At 41.0% G+C, this 14,765-nt stretch overlaps 1 protein-coding gene across 2 annotated transcripts in view; it reads right to left on the bottom strand.

Moving 5' to 3' along the window:
• The window catches only part of RCAN2 (regulator of calcineurin 2), an 84,106-nt gene that overhangs the window by 12,945 nt on the left and 56,396 nt on the right, over nucleotides 1-14,765 (bottom strand). For both annotated transcript variants that reach the window (XM_015621279.3, XM_015621280.3), the window contains 2 exons: nucleotides 3,874-4,047; nucleotides 1,038-1,209 (listed from right to left, as the gene is read on the bottom strand). In XM_015621279.3, the coding sequence (XP_015476765.1) occupies nucleotides 1,038-1,209; nucleotides 3,874-4,047 (346 nt within the window). The remainder of the gene's footprint in view (nucleotides 1-1,037; nucleotides 1,210-3,873; nucleotides 4,048-14,765) is intronic.

Genomic DNA, 14,765 nt, shown 5'->3' with positions numbered 1-14,765 from the left:
TGCAATTGGAAGATGTTCTCAGAGCGAGCAAGCAGCATTCCCAGTACAGCTGGGGAAAAAACAATTCTCTCATCCCACAAGAATTTCAAAAATAAACTGCTAAATTTTCATGAGCTCACCCCCACAATTGTTATTAGATTGGATCTGAAATGCTTTATTTCAGTATGAAGTTATTTTAATAGGCTATTTTTTCCTTGTGGCTTATAAATGTAAATCAGATTAATTTGTAAATGATACTGCTTAGACCTGAAACTGGAACCTTTCTCATTTTGAAAATTCTAAAACAGGATGCTTTAATAGCTTTGGAAGAAAACTATTTGTAAAGATGACTTAATTAAATCAAAAGTAATCCTCTCCAATGTAAATTTTTGGTTTCATCAGATGAGCATTTTCCAAGGGGAAGCATTGCTGGAAAGTCCCAGCTAGCTTCAACTCCTGGCACTAGCTGAAGATGAGAAGACAGAAGAAAACCTGGATGCATTATTCATTGACATTTATACTGTGCTAACAGAGGCTACAACTTATCCCATTCCTCCTGCATATTTTTCAGCAGGAAATGAGCATTCCTAACAGAGCAATCCCACCGGGACTGGGGAACAGTAGTTCTCTCTCAACAAACAACGTGAGAGATTCTCCACTCCAGTGGAGGTGCACCTTTTCAAGTGAGAAATCTGCACCTTGGAATGCAGTACTGAGCAGATGTCGTGTACAGCAAAAATTCCTCATATCCATAGCCAAACATTCATCCAGTCCCCACCTAAACCATCAGCTGTTTCATCTAGGCACAAACCCCAGCACAGTAAATGGTATAAGCAAAGCTTTGATCAGCTCTCACAAGCTGCAGATAACACACAATTCTGTGCCTACACCTGGCAATACTCATTCTGAAGGAAAGAACCAGGTGACATCCATCAGCTGAAATCCAAATTTTAATGCAACTGCCAAGTCTATGCCAACTCCCTCTACAGTTATTATCTACACTGGTATTTCTTGTCTGCTTTTCCTGACGTGTTTTCACCCAAGGACCACAAGCTTACCTGGTCCAAGCTTAGAAACTGCGTAAAGGAGGTCGTAGTTGATGACAGGTGTTGCATCATCTATTGGTTGCCACCCTACAGGTGGGGAGGCTGGAGGCGAGATGAGAAACTGTTTTGCAGGCTGTGGTGGTGCCAAATGAAGCTTGTCTCCATCTGTCTCAGAGGTCTGAATCTTTAAAGCATAACAAAGACACTTTTTAGTACAGGATAGAATCACAGAACAGTTTGGGTTGGAAGGGACTTTTAAAGGTCATTTCCTCCAACCATGCTCAGAGCCCCATCCAGCCTGGCCTTGAGTATTTCCAGGGATGGGGCATCCACAACTCCTCTGGGCAACCTGTGCCAGTGTTTCACCACTCCTACTATAAAAGATTTGTTCCTTACATCCAAACTAAAACAACCTTCTTTTAGTTTAAAACTATTTTCCCCTTGTCCTATTTCAACAGGCCCTGCTAAAAGGTCCATTCCCATCTTTCTTATATGTACCCTTTAAATAATGAAAAGCCACAGTGAGGTTTCCCTGAAGCCTTCTCTTCACCAGGCTGAACACCCACAGTTCTCAGCCTGTCTCCACAGCAGAGGGGCTCCAGGCCTCTAAGCATCTTTATGGCCTCCTCTGGCCTCTCTCCATGGTTTCCTGAGTTTGGGGCCCCAGTTCTGGACACAGGACCTCAGGTGGGATCTCACTGCATCAGAGTTATGTCCCTCAGCCCGCTCATCACAGTGTGGGTGATGCAGCCCAGGATATTTGGGGTGCCAGGGCACATTGCCAGCTCGTGTCCAGCTTCTCATTCACACAGGATGGCTGGCTAACAGGAATGACTGCTCAAATCATACCCTTCTCATCCCCAGTGCCACCCAGGCAGGATTTCAGCATCTATCTCAGAAGAAAAGGCTTGGAGATTAATTTCATCTCAGCTTTACAGATGGTGCTTCTGCAGTAAATGCACAGTGTGGGGCTGTGACATCAGCAAAGCTACAATGTCAATGCCTCTTGTGTATGTTCACTCAGGATAAATGCAAAGCTCTGGTAGCCACAGCTGCTAGTCCAGAGATCTTTGAGGCTGTAAAGGTACTGTTATGATCTGGTCTAAATGCCTAAATAAAAAGTGACATTACACAAGTAACTCCTGGTTACTCCTGCACCAAGGCCTTGTAAGTAACTTCAGAAAGGTTTTTACAAATGTTCTTTCTTTAGTTGAAGTGAAAAATTAATCTATGATTTTCCTTAGTCATTTGCAACAGTGTCCTTATTTTATTTCCATCTTAAATTATCTACTTTAATTCCTGCTCTTTTCTAGTATGCTGAAGAAGCCTTGACATAAATGAATTGCAGTGCAGCCATACCTAAGCAAGGTTACAACCAGCTCAAGCATAGAAGCAATAAACTCTACTTCCATGACAGCAAACATGCCAGGGTCCTGGGATGGCACCCTGCTGTACCAGAATGGGGTTTGCAAAGAGCCAGTCTGGATCTCTCAACTCCATGTTCCCCAGAACTTGTAGGTCTGGAAGTGGTTATTCAGCCTGGCTGAGGCCAGACACTTCTCCAGACACTGCTGCATCCACATCTTCTTTCCTTGAACATAACTAATAAGCTCTTGTAAGACTATGTGTACTGGAGAGCATAGTGCATGTACCAGAATGGTTCTGCAGGAAATCAGCTTAGATAGGGAGACTAATCACTATTGTGCACATCTTTCTTTTTCTTGTTATCCCAAGTTTTCAATTAGCCTACTGAATGTACAGTTAGAATGAAACCATTCTCAGATCTGCTTAACTGCAGGTTTTGAAACCTATCAGAATAAAATTCAGAGCCAGATTTAGGAGATCAGGGCGTAGAAAATGGGATTGAGGCAGATTCTTAACACCTAAATCCAGCTGTAAGATCTTCTGAGCTCATCTAACTCGTTAAGCACATTGTTTTTCTCACAGCTGTAGCTTCCTATCTTCCTGTGGTTCTGCTCCTGCCTAGGTTCAAAACAGCTCCTATTCAGGCTAGGATGAAGAGGATGATCATTTAACATTATGGGTTTGCTTGATACCTTCAAGTGAGAAACCCTTATGCTCAGACCTCTGAAGGGCCAACCTGGCAGCTCAAAGCACACCTACATTGCTTATAAACACCAGTGGGAATCTCACAAGCCACAGTGACCACATCAATTTATTAAACTGCATTCAGAAGAGGTGGTGGCTGGGTTCTCAACTTCCTTCAACTTTCTCTATCCTGGCTGGGGCCAGGCTGCTGTGGGAGATCTATGTTCTCTCTCCCTTGGCCAAGGAGAACTGGATCCCCACCTGACAGTTCCAATAGATGGATATAATCACTACAGCCCCAGGCTGGGAGTGTTTTTCTTCCCCTACCTTCTTCCTTTGACTTGGACTCAACAAATTCCTTTTAGAGAATTCAGTATTTGTAATTCATGTATTCAGTAAGGAAAAGCCAAAAAGGCAGGAGGAAGACTGACTGTGGCTCAGGGTTGCAGCCAAATATGTAATCCAGTCTCACCTTTTTTATTCCCTTGGATTCTTTACATTAGCACTTTCTTATGGTTAGTTAAGAGAATTACCCACAGATAACACAAAGTGTTGTAAATCACCTCTGAGATACATAATTCTGTGTGTTGAATGAGCAACTTTAGTCCTAAGTGGTCCTTTAAATTTACTGCAGACCCTCAGGGCAGAAACAGCTCAGTCAACACAAGGAGGTTTAAGTAATCTTCTGTCAGAGAGATTGGGCATGGGAGAAACCTTTATTATTTTTATTCAGTGTTAATGCATAGCTTTTATAGAACTATTGTGCAGTAACAGAGAAGTACATTCCAGATTTCATTACCTGTGCAAAATACAACTTCAACTTCTTCCCTCTGAACTGTGTTTCATGCAGCTCTATTCTGGCACGAGCAGCTGATTTGGGACTGCTAAAATTTATCCGCACACGCCTGAAGCTTTTGAACAGCTGGAATGTCACGCAGTCATCATAGGCACGGAACAAACCTTCAAATTTCTCCTGCAAAGGAAAAAGAAATAATGCTGCAGATTAACTTTGTGCTCTGTGACATCAGTCTGAGTCAAACAACAATCTGAAACTTGACAACTGTTTAAGCAGGAGGTTTCAACCTGTGGCTTTTGGGGACAGGTGTCCATAGGCAAATAAAGGCTCTGTGAAAAGAAATTAAGGAAAGCAGTGGTCTAGTAGTGCTGAACTCTGCAAAACGTTTAGGGAAAGAAGACTTTAAATTGAGAACTCAGCAGCTATTGAACTTCTCATAAAAGTTGAACAAACCTATGGCAGTGACATATGAAATGAAGCTGAAAGAGCACATGACTGAAAACACCAGACAATGGTGGGCTCATCTGCACAGAAGCAACCATTGTGCTGAATTACAGTGGAATCAGCAGACAAAGGCTGCAACTGAAGCTTACATCCACATCAGCACTGCAGGGACATTTTGTATTGCATGACATGTTTTTCTGGATGTTTTGTCATTCAAATACTTAAGAGAACACACACTTGTTCTCTGAGAGTTCCTGCAGCATCTGGAAACAGATCAGATAACTGAAAACAGTGATCTGTCTCAAAGACAAACTACAGGCTTCAAAATGTTTAGCTGTAGAAACATGCTTAAAAGCTCATGACAAAAATAGGGATACTTTAACATTATAAAAGGAATGTCTGAAGTTTACCACATCCATGGACTTGAACAGAAATTCAAGACACTTTGGCAGCCTTGGAGGCTCAGACTTGGTGATTTCTCTGCAAGCTATGAGCACACAGAGGACTAAGTTCCACACCATCAAATAAACCCAAAGTCCTTAAATCAGTTCTGACACTTGCACAGGTCTCTTCATTCATACAAACACTGATTCATAAAATGCCAAGGCTGAAAGGGGATCATTATTATTTAGTCCAACCTTCATGTTTACTCAGATTTCAGACTGCCATACAGTGAGTCACACATCAAATCTGAGCATTTTAACTACTGCAATCAAAACTTGAAGCTTTGTAAGATGGAGAATCAGCCAGACCAAAGCCCCTGCTTTTAGGATTGCTTTATTCTGAAAAAAACCCACTGGTGTTCTGAAAAACTGTTTTGAAAAAAAACCCCACACACTGAGGGCTGTTATGTCAGAGGTTTGTATAGACACAATAATGTATATTGACGATAACCTGATGTGAATGCCCCATCCCTGGAAATGTTCAAGGCAAGGCTGGATGGGGCTTTGAGTGACCTGGGCTAGTGGAAGGTGTCCCTGCCCATGGAGGGGAATTGGAATTAGATGATTGTTAGGGTTCTTTGCAATTCTTGCCCTAACCCTAACCATTTCAGGATTCTGTTTTCTTTCCTATCTCTGCAAGTCCTGACATTATTACATTTTAAAATACTACTTCTTTGCTTCTCATCCAGGAAAAGAATTTCTGTTCTCTTACAGTGGATAACTGGTAGAAACTACAGAAGATAAAAAGAAAATACCATTTATATAATCTCATCAGTACTTCAGTTCTCATCTATTGAGCTTACAAGCAAAACAAAGAATTTAGAACTTCTCAGAAAAATGCATCCTGAAGCACAGTACAGCTGCATCAGGGAGCACTAACAGCACCGTGGGAGTAACTACTGTCAGAGTGAGACATTTGTTAAGCAGTTAATAAGGAAACAGCCCAGTTCCACAGCCAGGGCTGTGACACCACAGCACATGTGCCTGATCTCCTTTCATTCACTGCCAGCTCTGTGGTCTTCCTCCCCATAACTGATATCCCATCGCTGGCAGCCGCTCAAAGGAACCTCCCTATGGTCTATTAAGCTTTCATGATTTTCATTTCATTCTGCCTGACCTCACTCACCTCTTCCTCTCACCGCAGGAGATACTTTGGAGGAAGGAAAAAAGAAAGAAAAAGAAAAAAGGGAGGCAAGAGCTCTGTGGTTTGGCAGAGGGTGACTAAAGGCATGCAGCAATCCCCAAAACAGTGTGAAGTGCATAGGTTTGTACAAGTAGGTCTAGTCTTACCACCCAATGTCTAAATTGTCAACATTTCACACCCCAGTTAAGCTTTTTATCTGCTTTGCTTATATTTTTTGAAAAATTCAATTTTCCTGAGCAAAAGGCTACATCAGTGGTATTTGTATAAAGGTCAGCCAAAAGCAGCAGTCATCTCAGTCCTGTCCTGATTGGAATTTTGATGCTACAACCTTCACAATGACCAGGGAAAAAGGGCTGGGGGAAGGGAAAGAAAGGGACAGGGGCCCAGTGTCTGTGTAAAGCAAGACTCACACAGCATTCAGAAACACAGTCCAAATAAAAAAAAAAGTGACTAACTAAAGCTTATGTCTTCCTGTTGTCTTTATTACCTACTTCAGACCTCTCCAGTACATTTTTTAAATGAAGCAAACAAATTTAAATATGTATTAGTGGGGGACTTGGCAGTGCTGGGTCAACAGTTAATCCTAAATTCTATGGTTCTGTGAGAGATATAAAGGTGTGTGTGTATATACATACATACATACATACATACATATATATATATATACACACACACACACATATATATATATATATATATATATACACACATATATAGGTTGATCAAGATACTATAACAGAAGTCTCATAGTAGTAGCTCTCACTTTCTCTATGAGTCAACAATGAAATCATTCATTATATAAATAAGAAAGTTTCACCAAGAGGGGAAGGAACCATGCATGGACTTGTCTGGACACTGGGAAATATCTATTCCAACTATTTATAAATAAAGAGATGCTCCCTGTCTGGATGCAGCAGTCAGGACTGAGTACTTGACCTCTCTGTAACATAACCAGAGCCCAGATCTTGGTGAGGGACCTAACACAACATTAGGGAGAACACAATTTCAAACGTGGGTCCAAGAACAGTGAGCACAAGGAATGTGCTGGGCACATCCCCAGACTACACTGAGACTCACTCTGATTAGGCACTGAAAGGGATAGATGGAGAACTGTGAAAAAAGCTGATTAAGTCCTGGATGCCATTGCCACATTGGGAGAACTTAAAAGCACTAAGGGCTTTATTCTGCTTGCTTTTCAATTTGATACTGGCATAGCTTTAAAGACCCAGCCTTGATTAATGCTCCTGAAAATGCTGTGGGGAGCAGGGAAATCATGCCCTCCATTTGATATTATTACAGGTCAGTCTATCCACAGTGGGGACACTTCCACTGCACTGTCTGAAACTGCAACTCCCATTAAAAAGATTCATACATCTGGATTTTTCTAAGTTTTCAGCTGATAATAATAATGACCTCAGCAGAGGTCATTAATCATCAAGTGAAGTTAATGGCCCTCAGCTGCATTTTGAGCCATCCCCACTCCTCCCAGCTTGATATAAATTCCCAGGAAACGCCTTATGCCTTAATTGCTATTGCCTGTGACTTCTAATATCTGCTGAATGCACTTATCTGGATAAAAGTCTTTCAGAGTCATTCCAATCTATAGGAAAATTTATCATATGCATTTTAAAGACCTAAGCAAATTCTTTCCCTTTCAAGTTTTGTGGATAAATTATGCAAGACTCGTAATCTTCTCAATTCGGGACTTTTAAAGTGCTTTTAGGAGTCAGTACTTTTAAAATGCTTTTAGAAAGTAAGTCTTTGAACTTTCAGAGCACTTTGAAAACTTGTGGGGAAAAAAAGGAAACATCCAAAGTTAAGCAGCAGCGTTGCTATTCTTGAAAAGTCAAAATGTAGAAAGTCATGAGTTATGCATTTATTTCTGGGATTTTGCAGTGTTTTCATCCATCCCAAGTATGTCTCAGTGAGGCCCAAATAATGGTCTGGAAAATGTGAGAAACATTCACTTCACCAAGTTCTCACTTCTCCCTCGTGGGCCCTGTGCCCTCTCTTCATCTCATTATTCCTTTGCCCAACACTGGGCACCTTTCCCCAGTTCTTTCCTGTCACCTTCTGTCAGCTCCCATCACTCAGTGCCTCTAGCAGTTTCCAAAGCTCTTTTGTTTGTTTTCCAAATTAATGAAATTAGCACAAAGTAGGACCATACTAATTAAAGCTGCTGATTACTCCAGTTTGATGGTTATCATTTAGGACAGCCAATGCTGAGAATAAACACAGCACCATGCAAGGAAGAAATGAGCGCTGCAGTGACAGACAGGAGCTAAAAGCCTCTGAGGACAAGGGCAAACCTATGCCCTCCTGGAATAAAACCAATTTCTAGCACTAAATGGCAGCTCATCTGGGACCAAGATCCTGCAAGTCACATGGTAACAGTGATCAGTGAAATGCAGCCACAGGGAGGTTAATAAGATGCTGGGTGTATTTGGAAAAGTATTTTCAGTAAAGCAAGGAGAGTATTAACAGCATTGTACAAAGCACTATTGCAGTTCATTAAAAATGCAGGGTTTGTTGCCTGTATCTTAAGCAGATTAATGGGAATAGATCCAACTAAAGGTTACAGGGAGGTGCTGGAATGAGTCCAGAAAAGGGAATGGAGCTGGGGAAGGGTCTGGAGCACAGCTCTGATGAGGAGCAGCTGAGGGAGGAGCTGGGGAAGCTCAGCCTGGAGAAAAGGAGGCTCAGGAGGGACCTCTGGCTCTGCACAACTCCCTGACAGGAGGGGACAGCCAGGTGGGGTCGGGATCTGCTCCCAGGGAACAGGGACAGGACAAGAGGACACGGCCTCAAGCTGAGCCAGGGGAGGTTTCAGCCGGACATTAGGAAGAATTTCTTCACTGAAAGGGTCGACAGGTGTTGGAACAGACTGCCCAAGCAATTGGTGGAATCTCCATCACTGGGAATGCTCAAAAGTCAGGTGGATGTGGCACTTGGGGAGATGGGTTAGTGGTCATCACAGCAGTGCTGGGTTAATGGTTAAATTCAGTGATCTTAAAGGTCTTTTCCATCTTTAACCATTCCATAATTCTATGAATTAACAGCTTATTAAATAAAAAATGAAAATGCTCGGCTTATTTAGAAAAACAAAACAAAACCTGAGATGGACAGTCATCAGTAATTTACCAGTACCGTTCAGAACAAGGACAAATCACACTGTATGGAGTAAATCTAAAAGACTACGTTGGCATAAAACAAGTGGAAACAGTTGGCATAAACAGGTTTAGTCTAAAAGTTAAAGGTTTCAAACGTCAGAGTAATGATCCAGAAACAATGTTCCAATAACAGCAGCAGCAGCAAATTATTTTTTTAAGATTGAATTTGGTTAGTTCATGTGAGGGACTATGACAAAGTATCAACACAATGAGCATTGTAAAACATGACAGCCATAATTAGCAAGTGAATTGGGTTCTGACACAGCAAGTTCCTGTGATTTATTTCCAAACATTTCTTTCGTGAATAGCTCCACTGGTATTGTGTTCATTCAGGACAAAAGCCAAGGCCTAATTCAAATCAATGGAAGCCTTTCCACAGACATCAGTGAGCTTTGGATTAGAGCCCTAGAACTCAGAACCCAAATTACATTTTATTATTCAGTGTGTTTACACTCATTATCACCCTTGCTACACATTTGATTTAGGAGATGGCTGTGATTTAGAACTTTAGCCGAATGTTTTTCCTAGAGTTTTGCAAGCAAATAAAGAAAGCATTTTTCCTATTTTAATTTTTCCTGTTCATTCATGTAAAAGATACTCCAAGGAACTAACCACAATAGGGAAAGGGATATAATTCACAATTATTAAGTTAGTTTTCCCTGAAAGTAGTTCTGTAGTGGATATAAATGTCCCTTTAAGAAATAAACTCCTATCTCAGAGCTGGATGTATTCTGTTTCCAGACAAGCCACGCTGGTTGCAAACCTACAAAGCTCTCATGAGACACAAGAAAAAAGACAGAATCTGGTAAAACTGTGGAAGCTGTGCACTGAAGAGTCTTGTAACAAAAACAATCTAAGAACAGATTCATTCCCTGTTTATAGCAGAGAGGATGGATATACCAGTTACTTCTAGATAAAGGAGGAGGATAAAGGTGGATAAAGGAGTCACTAAGGTGATACACATTTAACAAAAATACTAAATCAGAAGCCTGGAAAATATGAGCTGAAGAGATTTCAGCATTGAGATATGTCAATGCCATGTGAAGGCTATTGTAGTTACCTAACTTGGGTACTGTATGGGGCTCTTCTCATCCACGATTAAGGAAGATGGAGGCAAGATGGAAGAGCAACAAAACACTGCAAGGATGATCAGAGAAGTTGTGAACCTATCAGAGGAGGTAAAGGTAGATGATAACCATCCACAGGATGAACAGGCTGAACAGGAACCTGAGCAACCTGGTGTAGTGGAAGGTGCCCCTGGTCCCTTCCAGGTCAAACCGTTCTGGGATTCTGGGATCTTGCCCTGGGAAACAGAACCTGAAGTATTGAGGCATTTCCTGCTGCATCTGTGTGTAAGGAAATCAATAAATAATGTGAAGGGAAAGAGATTAGCAGAATTAAAATAACCAACAGTGTTGATATTAAACAAAGAGTGCCTGTTAAAAGATTTAGACTTAAGGCAGTTATTTAGCACTAGACCTGTAACATACCAAAATGCCACTGCCCCAGAAATAGAAAAAAGCCTAATTACTTTGATGAAAAGGGTAAGAAGGAAAGATTAGAGAAGAGCACTATGCATTCCTGTGGTTCTCAAAGACAAAAGGAGAGGAAAGACTACAGGAAAACAAAAAGGGATCTTGATTTGTCAAATGAAAACTTAAAAGAACTGCATTCACCTGGAGTGCTTTTAACCGTTATTTAATGAGCCACACAAAACAAGCAAGAAGCTTGATACAACTCATATGTGAAAATTCCCTAAAAGCAGGAACATCCACAAGTAGCCAGTGTAAGCAACAGCCTCTTCAATGATCAAATTATCTGTTTTTAAAAAGATGAAACTCATTGGAAAATCCTGATAGAGCATATGAAAAACCACTATTGATTCTCAGCTAAAATTCCAGGAGTGCTGTAAAGAGAGGAAATATTTTAAACTAGTGATGATAAATAGAGAATTTCTATGGGCTTGTCCTGCAGCCTTTAAGTAATGGCAGGAGAATAAAATAAAAATTTACCATTTAGAGATCCCCTTAAGGCAAAGGTCTCCAGGTAGCTTTTTATTTCACCTTTCACTGTAGGTAGCTGTAGCTGAGAATGTGGAATCTTCCTACTCCCTCCTTACAAGTAGTGCAGGATATTATTTAAATAAAATATTCACATTGAATATTACTGTCTGAATGTTGGTTTGCAGAAAGTTTCTTCTGTTACCAAAGGGAAGCCCTCATGCAATCCCACAGCTACCAAAAGCAAGGGAAAAATGTGTCTTTCCACCTGTCATTCACCAGGGTACATTTTAAAAGGACATTTCTACATGTGAGACATTTTGAAAGGGGAGAAAACCAGGGAACACTGGCAATTTTGTCAGGTAACAAGGATCACAAAGCACTCTGTAGTGACCTCCTGGTTACTGGATTGTCTAACAGTGTGTTCCTCACCTTGCAACTCTGTGCAAAGCCCTGCTCATTTCTTCGTGAAGTTAGAGTAGAGCATTGGGACAGGGCTGGAAAGAGCTTGGGTTTATTTACATTAACATGGCAGTAATTAGCATCTTCCAAAATTGAACAATTTTCTCAGTACATTAACAAACCAACTCAGTCTCCCACCCCAGTCCATTCAGTTTGTTGTTCTATGCTTGGCTTTCTCCTGTTTTCAAGAGGTGAAGGTCAGGTAAATTGTGAACCAGAGATTAAATAAAACAGTAAAGCCATAAAAAATTTTAAGGCTGGGCTTCAAGATGGGGGTGTTACACAATACATTAGATTTTGCTCTCTCCAGTAAAATGAGGATCGATTTTCCTGTACTACTGCAATCCTGATAAAGGGGAGCCTAACACCTTTAAGCTTTATTATGTAAAGAATGCACAGTTTGTATTTCAGAAATGATGCTCAATGGCCTCATTGCTCTGCAATTTCCAGTAGACCAACCTCCCAAACAGGAGCACACTGGCCACAAAACACAGCCCTGGTCCACGGCTCACACCTCCTGCTGTGTTATCCTTACACACCAGGGCTGTTCAGAGGCATCTGCATAGAACTTTTAGATCCTGAAAGATGCATTGACTGTTCTACCCTCCACATTGCACCAAAATCATTCTTTGTACAGTGAAATATTTGCAGCAATGCTTACTGCTTACAGATCCAGTCTCTTGTTCCAGAGAAGGACTTTGAGACAGTATAACAAACGTTACACAGTGTTGTAAAGACATTTGTAATTCATCATTTCTCAAAGAGCCCTGATGGCAAAAGCAGGTCAGGAGCTGGAAGAAGTTTGCTGGTCTCACCTCACACTGGGACTAAGGCAGGAAGAGGCATTCATCCCTCACCAGCCCTCCTGCATTACATGCCCACCACGGCATGACAGCACCCGAACATCCGGGGGAACAGAACAACACAGATGTCCCTCTTGAAAAATCAGCTGAACCAAATAAATTTAGCTTCGTCTTCCAGCTCATCAGCACAACAAAAGGTACAGAGATAATATCTGCCCCAAAGCTTCATGGAAAGGCATTCACATTTCGGAAGAGGCTGACAAATGTCAGGGGCACAGAATTTTGCTGCGTTGCCTTTTCTGTTTTTAACCAGCTCACATCCCTGTTTACCTCAATGTGACGCACATTCCTCCTGCTTAGCTCCACTGATCTGGAAACCAAAGGCTCCTTCAAGATGAAATAAATTGTTCCTGTGGCAATGCCAAGGGGCTGATTTAATATAGTTTGGAGAGTTCTCAATTCAATTTCACACCCAACGATTGAGCTAAAAGAAAAATCCACATTTTACATTTCTTCTTTATAGGAGCACTGTTATTTTACTGTATCATCAGCCACAGCCTTTCTGAGCACACCATATCTGAAGCACTCCAGTTCCAGATGCTGTATGAGCTCCCTGAAATGCTGGAAGTGCTCTTTCAAACCAGCTGGCAAAGTGCACATTCAATGACCAGATCCATTAGTCTCAACCCCAGTTGAAATGTTGAGTGGGATGTTCTGTAGAGACATCATTCTTTGTTCCCTGAAAAGCTACATTTGATTCCAGTGCTGGCTACCATTATTGTGCAACATCACCTAATAGATGTCTTTTTTTTTTTTTTTCTCTTTTGCATTGTATTTGGCAATGGAAAAAAAAAATCATCAAAACCTGAAAAGATTTGTGGAATATTTAATGCATTTGTTTTCCAAATAGCAGCCTTATATTTTGGCTTGAGAATGGTAAAAATAATGCTAACAACAAAGACATGAAGAAAATATTCAGACTGTCCTGAAAAAACTGTCTATTTTTGTTTACATTAAGATTTAAAACAATATCTGAGTAGATTAGGTAGTGAAATCTAAGGGGCTTATCTGCACTGGATTTAAGAATGTTCATAATACAATACCAGCTATCACTTTTGTCTTGTTCCTGTTGTTAAGCCCAACAATTAATTGGTAGCAAAAGGAACAAATTACAGTGTATATGTTTCCAAAGTTCTTATTATCTTAATTTAGAACACAAAATAAAGAAGAAAAATAACCTTAATTAGTTTTTACCAAAAGCTGCTACATTTATGTTAATAAGAAATGTTCCAAGAACAGATCTCTGCAGCAAAACAGTTGGTGCTGAGGACTTTCTGATCAGGTGCCATGGACTGAATGCCCATTACCAGCTGGAGCATATCAGGCACACTACTAGACTGCATCTTCTATATGAATTTCATCTGAAAGGCATCCAGTTCATGAACTGCTCTGTGAAGTGAACAAAAAGCACAGTTAATGAAGAGCAACAGGAAAGCTGCCTCATGAGAATGTTCAGTTCAGACTCAAAATGCTAATGTAGACACAAGTCCATATCTCTCATAAAAATAGTTAGCTGGCACTCCAAGAGAAGAAAAAAACTCCACAACCAAACTGAAGTGCTAGAGACACTAATAAATAAGGGAATGGTGGTCAAACCTGTGCACAAAACAAGGGCTGAAATTACTCATTATGAGAAGCTGTGTGAAAATTACTCATATTCATAGAACTATAGAATGGTTTGGGATGGAAGGGACCTTAAAGCTCACCTAGTTCCAAACCCCTGCTATAGGCAGGGGCACCTTCCACTAAACCAGGTTGCTCCAAGCCCTGTCTCACCTGACCTTGGACACTTCCAGGGATGGGGCAGCCACAGCTGTTCTGGGCAACCTGTGCCAGGGCCTTAATACCCTCAGATCAAGGAATTTCGTCCTATTAACTGTATAAACTTTGATGCTGTAAGAAAAGCTATCTTATCTTATTGTGACACTATTTTTAATCCATCTTTGGCAACTGTAATTTCATCTCAAGCTTCTGAGTCCACCCCACTGTCCTGTTAATGGTGACACTGAGGCCAGGACAGACCCACAGCCACACTGGAAAACCACAGGCTCACAGGAAACCATGGAAGTAGAACCAGAGTTTCTATAATTCATTATGAATCATTTTACTTCTACACAATCCCCCACTGGAGTATAGAAACCTCAGCCTCTTAAAAATCTGTTATTGAGGCTGTGGAAGTGTCAGGGGACACCTCTGTTGCTGTGATGCAGAATCAGGGTGTCAGTGTACAAAATGCTAAATGCAAGATGAACTACAGTAAAGCAACACCAAGAGCTGAGAAACTGTGTCTTATTTATACTCTTTGAGATGCAACATTGTAAAACAACCATAAAATGCACACTAGTATTCCCTGACACTGTCAACCCAGT

Source organism: Parus major, chromosome 3 (genome assembly GCF_001522545.3).
Source record: "Parus major isolate Abel chromosome 3, Parus_major1.1, whole genome shotgun sequence".
NCBI classification, from domain to species: Eukaryota; Metazoa; Chordata; class Aves; order Passeriformes; family Paridae; genus Parus; species Parus major.
The sequence above is the reverse complement of the archived record's forward strand: the minus strand, read 5'-3'. Positions and strand labels throughout refer to the sequence as shown.